The 12539-nt window shown below is 38.9% G+C and overlaps 3 protein-coding genes across 3 annotated transcripts in view; 1 reads left to right on the forward strand and 2 right to left on the reverse strand.

Annotated features, from left to right (window-relative positions):
- Nucleotides 1–15, forward strand: part of LOC143029001 (methylglyoxal synthase-like) — a 1594-nt gene extending 1579 nt beyond the window's left edge. Inside the window, exon 2 of the mRNA XM_076191346.1 lies at nucleotides 1–15. This exon is cut by the window's left edge and continues 857 nt beyond it. The gene's annotated coding sequence lies outside the window, so the exon portion shown is untranslated.
- A 4869-nt stretch (nucleotides 16–4884) lies between these two features.
- Nucleotides 4885–6130, reverse strand: LOC143029002 (methylglyoxal synthase-like). Its single transcript, XM_076191347.1, has 2 exons — nucleotides 5981–6130; nucleotides 4885–5779 (listed from the first exon to the last, which is right to left on the reverse strand). Exons 1-2 carry the CDS (start codon nucleotides 6054–6056, stop codon nucleotides 5154–5156), a joined length of 702 nt encoding a protein of 233 aa, XP_076047462.1. The 5' UTR covers nucleotides 6057–6130; the 3' UTR covers nucleotides 4885–5153.
- A 2629-nt stretch (nucleotides 6131–8759) lies between these two features.
- LOC143029004 (methylglyoxal synthase-like) lies at nucleotides 8760–10038 on the reverse strand. Its single transcript, XM_076191348.1, has 2 exons — nucleotides 9896–10038; nucleotides 8760–9694 (listed from the first exon to the last, which is right to left on the reverse strand). Exons 1-2 carry the CDS (start codon nucleotides 9969–9971, stop codon nucleotides 9069–9071), a joined length of 702 nt encoding a protein of 233 aa, XP_076047463.1. The 5' UTR covers nucleotides 9972–10038; the 3' UTR covers nucleotides 8760–9068.
- Between the last annotated feature and the right edge of the window lie 2501 nt (nucleotides 10039–12539).

The following is a 12539-nucleotide window of genomic DNA, read 5'->3' on the forward strand; positions in this document are numbered from 1 at the left end:
TCTCTTATCTTGAGCGTTTACTCTCCTTTGGTATTTGCCCTTAATATAATCCAGTTTGTCTCTTTCTATTTCACTCCTCTTGGTTTTAATCTTTCTTCAATAGATTTTCATTTGTCATTTGCGAATATTTTTTTCCTTTTTTTTTGTAAGCTCTATATTCTATATTGACTCTAATGATATTCAATAACATGTAATTCATTCCATCAATTTGCTTCTTAGAGATTCAAATTTGTTTTTGAATTCCATTTGATCTTTTTTTTTCACTTTTTTGTTCATTATCTTTGCTAAACCTTTTCTTTTTAAATATTAGCTTATCTATTTCAGTTCTGAAACTGAATTTATTTTCACTGCCTATATTTATTTCACAACAATGGTATTGCTATGATTGTTGCTTTTATTTGATATACTTTTTTTCATTGTTGTTCCATTTCAACGTCTCTAAGTCTATAGAATCAAATTGTTATCTGCTAACCTTTTGTTGCATACGTTACATATCACGTCTACGCACATACTAGCCAGCACCAAAGCACACGGATGCACGCAGACATGAAGAGTCTCGTGGTAGTGAGCCCGCTCAAGACCTCATCTCTCAGGTCGCACACGGTCAAGACAATTATCTCCGGGGTCACCAGCCAGCCCACGTTGCCCGTTTCAATTTCAACGGTCGTAGCATGATACCACAAGGCATCAGTATTGCTCATTTTAATTTCTCCTATGGTTCTATGTTCACTTGGACATAGATTGTACATATGTAATTTAAGGGTTTGAACATGTGTAATTAAGTAACAAATATTTGAGTCTTAGCTCAACTCTAGTCAGCCCAAATGGCTCCTTGTAATTTAAACTATTATACATGATTCCTTGTTGATAACTCATCCGAGTTCCCCCTTTATAAGACCCGGTCATCTGGCCTGTGGAGACTTGGAAATTTGACACAGCCTTAGGCTACGGTTACTATGGATGCGAATTCTGACGAATATCTGTTCGGACGAGTTCTGACGAATTCGAAGAAAAAACAAACGCCATGCATTCCAATGGAGTGTTTACAGTGGCAGCAACGAACACGTCAGAACACGTACGAAGTCGTTAGAACAAATTGAGCGTTCAAACAAGTTTGATTTTTTCATGCGACCTGCGTCTGTTTTTGGTATTTTTGTGCGTTGAATTTCGATTTATTTTATTATTCCATCATGGATAACAATAAATTGATCAGCCTTGTGTACGAGAACAGGTGTTTGTGGGATATTTCACCAGTTTGCATTTTCATTTTTGAATATATATATCAAATCTCATGGAAGTAAATAATTGAATTATTTTTTGCAAGTGCCATTCGTTTAATTTTGTTCAATTGTATTTCACCAGTTTGCATTTTCATTTTTGAATATGTATATCAAATCTCATGGAAGTAAATAATTTCATTTTTGGATATGCGTATGAAATTTCATGGAAGTAAACAATTGAATTCAGTATAAAAAAATTCTTACCTTAGAGTTACAGCCAGTCTTTGTTTTGCCGAAATACATTCACGAAAATATGAGAAATTTTTTCTGCTTTCTTCTATCTCCTTCAGTATGTATTCAAATGTTGCTGGTCTCATCCTAAAATAGTTGAAAAACTTTTCCGGTTGGTCCCACAATTCTTGAAATAACATTTGGAACTCTCCTTTGTAGTCTCTATTAGAAAATAACTGGTTGACATGTTCAGTTTTTCCACCATTTAACAACACTAAATTTATTAGCGGACTTTCAAGAAAAAAATATTGATCAAGTTCGTCCATCTTTGCTGTGCGGCAGAAACGTAATGACAATCAGAATATCAGAAAACGCGTACAGAGTAACCACCTTGTTCTGACGAGGATTTCTGACGTATTCGTCAGAACACATTTTCGTCAGAATTCGCATCCATAGTAACCGTAGCCTAACACAGATGGGTTCTTGCTTGTACCAAATTGCATCAATAAAGCAGAGAACTACCTCCGTTTTTCCAACTGGCTCACTGTCGATAATAACCCGGTTTCGCCTTTCTTAGTCTTCTGTCACATTCAAATATTAACAAAAATAATAATTGTTGCCTCGAAGTTCATTGACGAGGAAGCCCACAATACTCACTTATTACACGGGTAAAAAGAATCACACTCCTCACTCCTCATCATTACAACTCTTATTCTTCGCAGGATACCAATAATATAATTTAAAAACAGAAGGTATCTCCTTAATTAGGATATAGTTTTTAACAAATGTAATATTTATTCAAGTATCCTACTTCATCTCCATAGAATGCGAGAATATTATAAGATGTATGTTGAGGATCACAGTGGCAACTAGTTTACATGTACCTAGTATTTATCATATATGTTAATAAATTATGCAATATTATGTATGGTTTTCTCGACACTTTTAATCATATGCATTTATCAATTTATTTTTACTCAATATTCATAAAACGCAATGTGATTTTTTTTTCCCGTTTATGCATCAAGTTCATAGTTCAAAATCACGAGAGAACAAAGTTTTATTCCTTCTCAGGACCATCAAACGCATACATACTTTATATTCTCTAGATAGCTCTTTCCAAAGAGAAGAGCATCTAGACATACATAGCAGTCGAAGTAGTGGATGAATTTAGCCCAGGCCATGTAAAGAAATTCATATAGTAGAGGCTACACTAAACTCATCTATGGGCTAGAAAAATACTGCATGATTAGTTTATTTCAAAGAATAAGTCATAGACAAAGATGAAGGCGCTCACGACAGGGGACCCTTAACTCCGACTAAAGTCGTCACCTTTGTGTTGGTATTAGACAATTGTACTTACTGACAATGTGCACAACAAAATTAAATTAATTTAAACTCTTCCCCCGTACTGTAAACATCTTTTATATTCAACGGACAAAATATCAACCCAATGAAACTGACAGGGACGGACCATACCCTTGATCTGGTTTTGAGGGAGAGCACAAAGACAAAATTACGAAAATGAAGAGGAAAAAATTCAACTGCAGGTTTGCAAAGCTTAATATGGTGTCAATGAAATGAATGCACAAGTATATAAATGAAGTTAGATAAAATAATATTAATAAATACGCAGATGAATAAGTGAATAAGTAGATAGTATATATGCACACACACACACACACACACACACACACACACACACACACACACACACACACACACACACACACACACACACACACACACACACACACACACATGTATATATATATATATACATATATATATATATACATATATAATATATATACATATATATATATATATACACACACACACACACACATATATATATATATATATATATATATATATATATATATATATATATGCAGACAAACCACTGGGAAAATGAAAGAGATGAGACCGAGCGCTTTCGTCTATTCAGACATTTTCACCTTGAAAATGTCTGAATAGACGAAAGCGCTCGGTCTCATCTCTTTCATTTTCCCAGTGGTTTGTCTGCATACTAGTATCACGCGTTCAAGTGATTTCTTCTGCATACATATATATATATATATATATATATACATATATGAATAAGTAATGAATGTATGAATGAATAAGTACACAGATAAACACCTAATACAAAAAATACAGTGGCTGAGGAAGAAAACATCCTTTTACTTGGATTCATTGTACCAAAAGTTATGAGGATTCGGCAAGAATTAAAATGTTCTAATGTTTTCTGTTCTCTTTAGGTGAAAGTATAAATTCTATTACCTTTAACTGTGACTTTTTTATGCACTATACACGCATACCGAAATAAATTAAGAAAAAATAAGTGAAGTAAAATATTAATCAATCCACATTGACTATGGTATTTCTCATTTCTTGTCTTGTATATATAATGTATCTTTTATTGTTGCTCTTATTATTCAATTGATTTGATCTATTATAGTGTTTTTGATTGTGGCCTCTTGTCCACAGAGAATAACAAATCAAATAAATAGATAGGTTAGATAAATACACGGGTTCCTTACAAACATCATCAGTCTTTGTTACCTTCGGAGTGCTTTTTTTTTTATATATATATTCCCCATTAAAATTTGAAGTGAGTGTTAACTACTTCTGTCATTTTTCATAGGTTGAAGTTCTGTCCTACAATTTATGTAAACAGATGTACAAATTCATTTTATTTCTATTTATTGAGATATTATGACAAGTTGATACAGATGAATAAAGAAGATACGGGTTTATTTCTGACTATATTTAGTTTCACAATGAGCTTCTTCAAGGAGGAACTAGTCATGAATATAAAAAAATCAAAATCAAAATCAGCGTTGTCTTTCTTTATATAATTAACTTTTTCAAAATAATATTTTCTAGACAAACACAACTATCTGAAAACTAAAAAACGACGATCTGACAAGCCCTACATCAACTTCATCTGAGGGGTATTTATAAATGAGTATTGAGATCAAACAATAATTTAGACATTCCTAAAATCTTATTCGTCTTTTTACAATGCAGAACTGCGTTGTGCATTTGCTGTAAGACTTTAAAAACTAATCCAAATCGCTTTCCAGTTGCCTTTTTCATTCTTTCCAATCAACGTAAATGCGAGCTCAGAGTATACTTATATACACAGATTTGTTTGCATGGCTTAAGGCGAAGCTCTCTGATCAATTTGTCTAAATTCTCTTTACCTAGAAAGGGCCAGTAATAAAACACGAAGAAAATGTGTTTTCTATGATTCTTAGATTGATGAAACTATGTCCACATCCATAGTTTTATGCTTCAAACTACGGAAAAAATCTCACATTTTACCTTTTATATATTCATTGCAAATCTCTTTATATGTGTGCATGATTAAGAAAACCAAAAATAATATTCCATTATTATTTTACTTGAAAGATAGATAATAAGTACAAGAAAATATATTCATGTAAAGTAGTTGCCATTGGAATCCTCAACTTATATCTTAAAAAATAATTAGATCTTTGTAGCATGTGTCTATTCTCCCTTTCTCTCAATTTGAAAGAGGTTGGTAGAATAGGTATCATATTCACTTGTTAAACAAGACACCCTATATTTCTAAATCACAGTGTTGGTCTCCTGCGAAGAATAAGAATTATAAAGTTGAGGAATGTGCTGTACATTTCATTGCTTGGTTTATCAGTGAGCACTATGGGCTTCCTAGTTAGCGGGTTTCCTGCTGGCCAACCACTGCTTGGTGTCTGGCAGTTGGCACTGGACACTTTGGGACATAAGAGGTGAAGAGATGAGAAAGTCCGCAGTGATGGGGTTGTTGGCAATGGGGACGTTGTAGAGCGTGGCGATCCTGAGTAGGGCCTTGACGTCAGAGTCGTGGGGCATGACATCGAAGGGGTCCCAGAAGAAGACGAGCATGTCGAGGCGTTGCTCGGCGATGCGGGCTCCGATCTGCTGGTCGCCACCGAAGGGTCCACTCAGCAGACCCTCCACCTCCAGTCCCACCTGCTCCCGGAGCCACATGGACGTGGTGCCCGTGCCCAGGAGATCGTGGCCACGCAGAACCTCGCGCCATTTCTGGGTCCACTCGAGGAGCTTGCCCTTCCTCTTGTCATGGGCCACCAGAGCGATGCGCTTGCGCTCGGGCAGCGTACGAAGGACCGATGTGGGTAGGTCTGTCTTGGGTACGCTTGTGGGGACGGTCGTGATGGGTGCAGTGGAGGAAAGGTCAAACTTCTCCAGCTGTTCCTTGATGCGCTGGACGGAGGCGGTTTCCGTGGCATGGCTGAAGTCGACCTCCTTCGGTACTCTGGTCTTCCAAGGGTTTGACACTACAGAGAGAAAAATTGAGTTACATTTCAATAGAGAAACACAAGTTTGTTGCTTTCGCACGGTGGATCATCATGCGCAAATCTAGTCTTTACCATTTCTTTGTGTACATACATTTTATCCCTCTATGGTCAATGTACATTAAAGTGATATGTAACAATATGTGGTTAATCATTAAGGTATTCAGATGGGATTGTACTTACAATTGGATGCCGAGCTCTTGGACCTGGAGAGCTTGGCCCAATTCCTCCTCCGTTCGGCGATGGTAGGACCTGTCATGGTGTCTGCACGGGGTTTTTCAAGTTCTTATTCGCTAAAGTGAAGTACCCAAACACTGAGTTGGAGAGGGAATGTGTGTTCCTCCAGTGAGCTCGGGTTTATTTACTTATACCTACGTGTCGCCACACTCTCTGACGTCATGCGACATCCGGCCAAATCTTGTCCAGTAACTACTTTTCCTTTAGTACAGACTCGGGGACTCTCTCCTCCCCCCCCCATGCCATACATGTATGATTACCCACGAGGAACAATTGCTGATGACCTTCCTCGAAGTGTTTCGTTGTCAAACGAGGTGTACCAAGACTAAGATTAGACATATATGAAATACGGTTAATCCCCGGTGCAAGTAACAACTGTTCACATTGAATCAGGTTACATTTCTTTTTTAAGGACAATTACTCCTTCCAGGTTGACTCTACATGACTTGCAATATCTCTCTCTCTCTCTCTCACTCTTCCTCCCTTCCTCTTTTTCTCCCTCTATTTCTTTTTGTTGTAGAGTATACAACACTACACCATTCTACAACGTAGATGAATCTGGTTTTTTTTTCTTCACCTCGTCCTACTACTCGTAGTAAAATCCCACTCATATATTCGTCAACGACTTGCATGTCTCTCCCGCCATCTTCTGTATACTTTTTAAGTTGTACACATTTTCCATTATCAATACTTCCATATTCTTTTCTTCTATAGGCTTGCTGATAGCTTCATGTTTCATTTTTTTTAATTTAGTAATGTAATTTCTTATTGTTTATCATTGTAATTTAAATTTCATATTCTAGTTCCCAAGGGAACTATGAATTTTGTCTAAAGTCATTGATTCAGCCGATTTGGCCCAAGCTTGTCCCATATGGAGAGAGTCGTACACAGGAAACTATGAGGTACATATGAAAAATCTGTACCGAAGGGAGTGTGAGTGGGACCCAGTCAAATTTGAGGCTCTCGATGGATAATAGCCTTTTCGCATTTGACCACCGCTCCTTTGTCCTGATATATGTCCGCAGGATGCCTCGTGGACCTGTGGGTGAGATGGTAGCCAAATTGGAGCAATTGGCCGAAATGGCCCATCAAAAAACCAAGGATTTTGGATTCAGAACGAAATCGTCATGTCGCCCTAATTGGTCCTAATTTTCACCAGAGGGAGAGGGTCGTCCACAGGGCACTGTGAGATACATGTAAGGAACCTGGACCAAAGGGCGTGTGCCCCCTCGCTTTTCATTTTAATCAGTCCATTCAACTCAAAGGGTAGATCAATATGGTGTGATAGTGTTAAGAGCGATGTAAGCAATATGTAGCATTTGTCGTTAAAAAGAGTCAATTGTAATAATGTAACTTCCATATTTGAGCAAAGAAAGTAGTGTGAGTAAGGTGGTGCTGAAGAGTCCTCGACGCTTAGCAGCCAGGAAACAGTTTTTTGTTTTGACTATCTCCACAGGTTGAGGACAGATTCTTCAGTATGTTCTGAAATTTCTTCTTCTTCTTTGTCTTCTTCTCCTTCTTATTCTTCTTCTGCTTCTGCTTTTTTCTTCTTCTTCCTCTTCTTCTTTTTTGGCTCCTAGTTAGAAACGAATCTTTTTTAGCTGAGCTGCTCTCTCCTTCTATTCCCTTCTGCCCTGTAGTCTGTTCTCTCCTACGCGACTTAAGTGAGTTCGTATAAGTAGAAACGACTTTGGTAATCTTTTATTTTTCGAATCTCCAAATAACAAGTCACTTATGCGTCATATATTGAGAAGGTAAATGACGAACTAAGAGAAGTTAAACCTATATGAATATCAAACACATTATTGAATTGTCCTTAGGGAAGTCTAGAATACTGTAAGCGAAGTTGTCTTCCAGCTTTTCAAATTTACAACGTTGAATGTGTGACCAGGGCTTAAATTTTTCCAGTCCTGGCATATTGTATCTCTCCAGCGTCTCACTAATAATATCTTTTCATATTTCCTTGGTCTTTCTCTGGATTTTTTCCACTTCTACGTTTTATTTGTTATACTCCCTTCGCTCAGCCTTATGAGCACAATATGACCTAACCACTTCAACTGCTCCGTGTGAATTGTCTTTGATATTGGTATGACTCCTATGTATTTGCCGATACTACTATTTGAACTTGAGGGGGCGACCTAGGATGAGATGGATGGATAGGGTAAAAGGGGCTTTTGGAAAGAGGGGAATGTCTGTTGAGGATGGACAGGAGAGGACAGAAGATAAGGGTGAATGGAAACGGGTTGTGTATGGAGTGGACGATGCTGTGGTGCATGAGGGGGAGTAGATGGAGGATGGGGGGTGAGGGAGTATGTATGAGAAATAAATTGATGCAGCCCAAAAGGATTTCTCCCCGTCTTCTCCTTTTCTGCATGAGGGGGCATCTGCTGTAAGACTTTAAAGATTAACCCACAGGGCTTTCCGGGTGTCTTTTTTTATTCTTTCCAATCAACGTAAATGCGATCTCAAAGTATAGTCATATACAAAGATTTGTTTGCATGGCTTAAGGCGAAGCTCTCTGATCAATTTGTCTAAATTCTCTTTACCTAGAAAGGGCTAGTAATAAAACACGAGGAAAATGTGTTTTCTATGCTTCTTAGATGGATAAAACTATGTCCACAACTATAGTTTTATGCTTCGGACTACGGAAAAAATCTCACATTTCACCTTTCATATATTCATTGCAAATCTCTTTATATGTGTGCATGATTAAGAAAACCAAAAATAATATTCCATTATTATTTTACTTGAATTATAGATAACAGGTACAAGAATATATATACATGTAAAGTAGTTGCCATTGGAATCCTCAACTTATATATCAAGAAATAATTAGATCTTTGTAGCATGCGTCTATTCTCCCTTTCTCTCAATTTGAAAGAGGTTATTTCAATAGGTATCATATTTCACTTGTTAAACAAGGCACCCTATATTTCTGAATCAGTGTTGTCTCCAGTGAAGAATAAGAATTATAAAGTTGAGGAATGTGCCGTACATTTCATTGCTTGGTTTATCAGTGAGCACTATGGGCTTCCTAGTTAGCGGGTTTCCTGCTGGCCAACCACTGCTTGGTGTCTGGCAGTTGGCACTGGACACTTTGGGACATAAGAGGTGAAGAGATGAGAAAGTCCGCAGTGACGGGGTTGTTGGCAATGGGGACGTTGTAAAGCGTGGCGATCCTGAGTAGGGCCTTGACGTCAGAGTCGTGGGGCATGACATCGAAGGGGTCCCAGAAGAAGACGAGCATGTCGAGGCGTTGCTCGGCGATGCGGGCCCCGATCTGCTGGTCGCCACCGAAGGGTCCACTCAGCAGACCCTCCACCTCCAGTCCCACCTGCTCCCGGAGCCACATGGACGTGGTGCCAGTACCCAGGAGATCGTGGCCACGCAGGACCTCGCACCACTTCTGGGTCCACTCGAGGAGCTTGCCCTTCCTCTTGTCATGGGCCACCAGAGCGATGCGCTTGCGCTCGGGCAGCGTACGAAGGACCGATGTGGGTAGGTCTGTCTTGGGTACGCTTGTGGGGACGGTCGTGATGGGTGCAGTGGAGGAAAGGTCAAACTTCTCCAGCTGTTCCTTGATGCGCAGGACGGAAGCGGTTTCCGTGGCATGGCTGAAGTCGACCTCCTTCGGGACTCTGGTCTTCCAAGGGTTTGACACTGCAGAGAGAAAAATTGAGTTACATTTCAATAATGAAACACAAGTTTGTTGCTTTCGCACGGTGGATCATCATGTGCAAATCTAGTCTTTACCATTTCTTTGTGTACATACATTTTATCCTTCTATGGTCAATGTATATTTAAGTGATATGTAGCAATATGTGGTTAAGTATTAAGGTATTGAGATGGGACTGTACTTACAATTGGATGCCGAGCTCTTGGACCTGGAGAGCTTGGCCCAATTCCTCCTCCGTTCGGCGATGGTAGGACCTGTCATGGTGTCTGCACGGGGTTTTTCAAGTTCTTATTCGCTAAAGTGAAGTACCCAAACACTGAGTTGGAGAGGGAATGTGTGTTCCTCCAGTGAGCTCGGGTTTATGTACTTATACCTATATATCGCCACACTCTCCGACGTCATGCGACATCCGGCCACGTCTTGTCCAGTACCTACTTTTCCTTTAGTAAAGACTCGGGGGCTCCCCACCCCCATACCATATATGTATGATTACCCACGAGGAACAATTGCTGATGACCTTCCTCGAAGTGTTTCGTTGTCAAACGAGGTATACCAAGACTAAGATTAGATATATATCAAATACGGTTAATCCCCTGTGCAAGTATCAACTGTTCACTTTGAATCAGGTTACATTTCTTTTTTAAGGACAATTTCTCCTTCCAGGTTGACTCTACATGACTTGCAATATCTCTCTCTCTGTCTGTTGAGGAAGGACAGGAGAGGACAGAAGGTAGGGGTGAATGGAGACGGGTGGTGTATAAGAACATAAGAACATAAGAAATAAAGGAGACTGCAAAAGACCATAAGGCCTACACTAGGCAGCTCCGTATCCATCACCACCTGTCGTCCCCATCCATAAAGTTGTCTAATCGTTTTTTAAAACAACTGATAGTTTCAGCGCTTACTACGTGGTTACTAAGTTTATTCCATTCATCGACCACCCTATTTGTAAACCAATTCTTGCCTATTACCTTCTTAAATCTAAATTTGTCCAGTTTATACCCATTACTGCGAGTCCTGCCCTGTTGTTTTATTATGATGACCTTGTTTGCATCACCCTTGTTATAGCCTTTGATCCACTTGAACACTTCTATTAGATCACCCCGCACTCTGCGTCTTTCCAGAGAGTGTAAGTTTAGGTGCCTAAGCCTCTCTTCGTAAGGCAAATTTCCGAGTCCTTGTATCATTTTGGTCATTCTTCTCTGTACTGATTCTAGTGAATTTATGTCCATTTTGTAGGACGGAGACCAAAACTGTACCGCATAGTCCAGGATGGGTCTAACTATTGCTAGATAGAGTTTAATAATTACCTCTGCACTTCTATTTGTTACCGTCCTAGCAATGAAGCCTAATGCTCTGTTTGCTTTATTTCTGGCGCTAATGCACTGCTTCCTGGTTTTAAGGTCCGGACTCACCAGAACTCCCAAGTCCCTCTCGCACTCAGATTTTTCTAAACACGTGTCATCTAAGTTGTATCTATTTTCGGGGTTGTGTAGCCCTACGTTTAACACGCTACACTTAGAGATATTGAAGTTCATTTGCCATTTCACCGACCATGTTAACAGTTTATTAAGATCATCCTGCAGAATCTGGGCGTCTTCTCCTGACCTAATTAGGCGTCCTATTTTAGTGTCGTCCGCAAACTTACTAACATCACTATTTAACCCATCGTCTAAGTCGTTTATATACATAATGAACAATAAGGGACCCAAAACCGAGCCTTGGGGGACCCCGCTAGTAACATTGCCCCACCTAGATTTTATTCCATTTATGGTGACCCGCTGTTTTCTGTTACTAATCCAAGCTCTAATCCATTCTAACACTTTTCCTCCTATGCCATGGGCTTTGATTTTATTTAGTAGTCTCTGGTGTGGCACTTTGTCGAACGCTTTGCTAAAGTCAAGGTAAATAACATCGTAATTTTCATTGTTGTCTGACGCCTTATATACCTTAGTGTAAAAGGATAGAAGATTAGTCACGCATGACTTACCTTTGGAGAAACCATGCTGTGAATCACGAATTAAATTATGCCCTTCAATGTGTTCTCTGAGTCTATTTACTATTATTGATTCAAGCATCTTTCCTATAACCGACGTCAAACTGATTGGCCTGTAGTTGCATATGGTCGATCTATCTCCCTTCTTAAAAACAGGAACAACGTTTGCCTGCCTCCAAGCAGTTGGAACAGAACCAGTGTCTACCGATTTATTGAATATTTCAGTTAACCGGTCGCAGATTTCAAATCTACACTCCTTAAGCATTCTTGGAAAAATTTCGTCCGGACCCGGAGATTTTGTAGCTTTAAGTCTGTCAATCTGCTTGATAACTTCTTCTTTACTAATGCTGATATTAGTTAGGCTATTTTCTTCATCCCCTCTGAAAATCGGATCACAGTCAGGTACTTTATCTAACCTCTCATTAGTAAACACCGATAGAAAATAATTGTTAAACTCCTCACTCATTTTTTCTTCCGACTCTATCATGACATTTTCATCGTTTTTAATTGGTCCTATTCTTTCTTTATTTTTTGTTCTATAGAGGTGAAAGAAACCCTTTGGGTTGGATTTTGCTTGACTGGCAACCTTGATTTCATAATTACGTTTCGCTGAACGTGTATTCCTTTTAACCAGCTTTGCCATTTCGTTATATCTTGATCTAAGGTGTGATTCCCCGTTTTTTATTTTTACGTAAAGTCCTCTTTTAATTCCGATCTCATGTTTCAATCTGTCCGTCATCCATTTGGGAGTATTACTATTTTTTCGTATTGACTTTAGGGGGATAAATGCGTTTTGTGCATTAATAATTAGATCTGCCAGATTGCTATACATC

Source organism: Oratosquilla oratoria, chromosome 10 (assembly GCF_046742065.1).
Source record: "Oratosquilla oratoria isolate Oo_2021 chromosome 10, ASM4674206v1, whole genome shotgun sequence".
In the NCBI taxonomy this organism is placed as follows: domain Eukaryota; kingdom Metazoa; phylum Arthropoda; class Malacostraca; order Stomatopoda; family Squillidae; genus Oratosquilla; species Oratosquilla oratoria.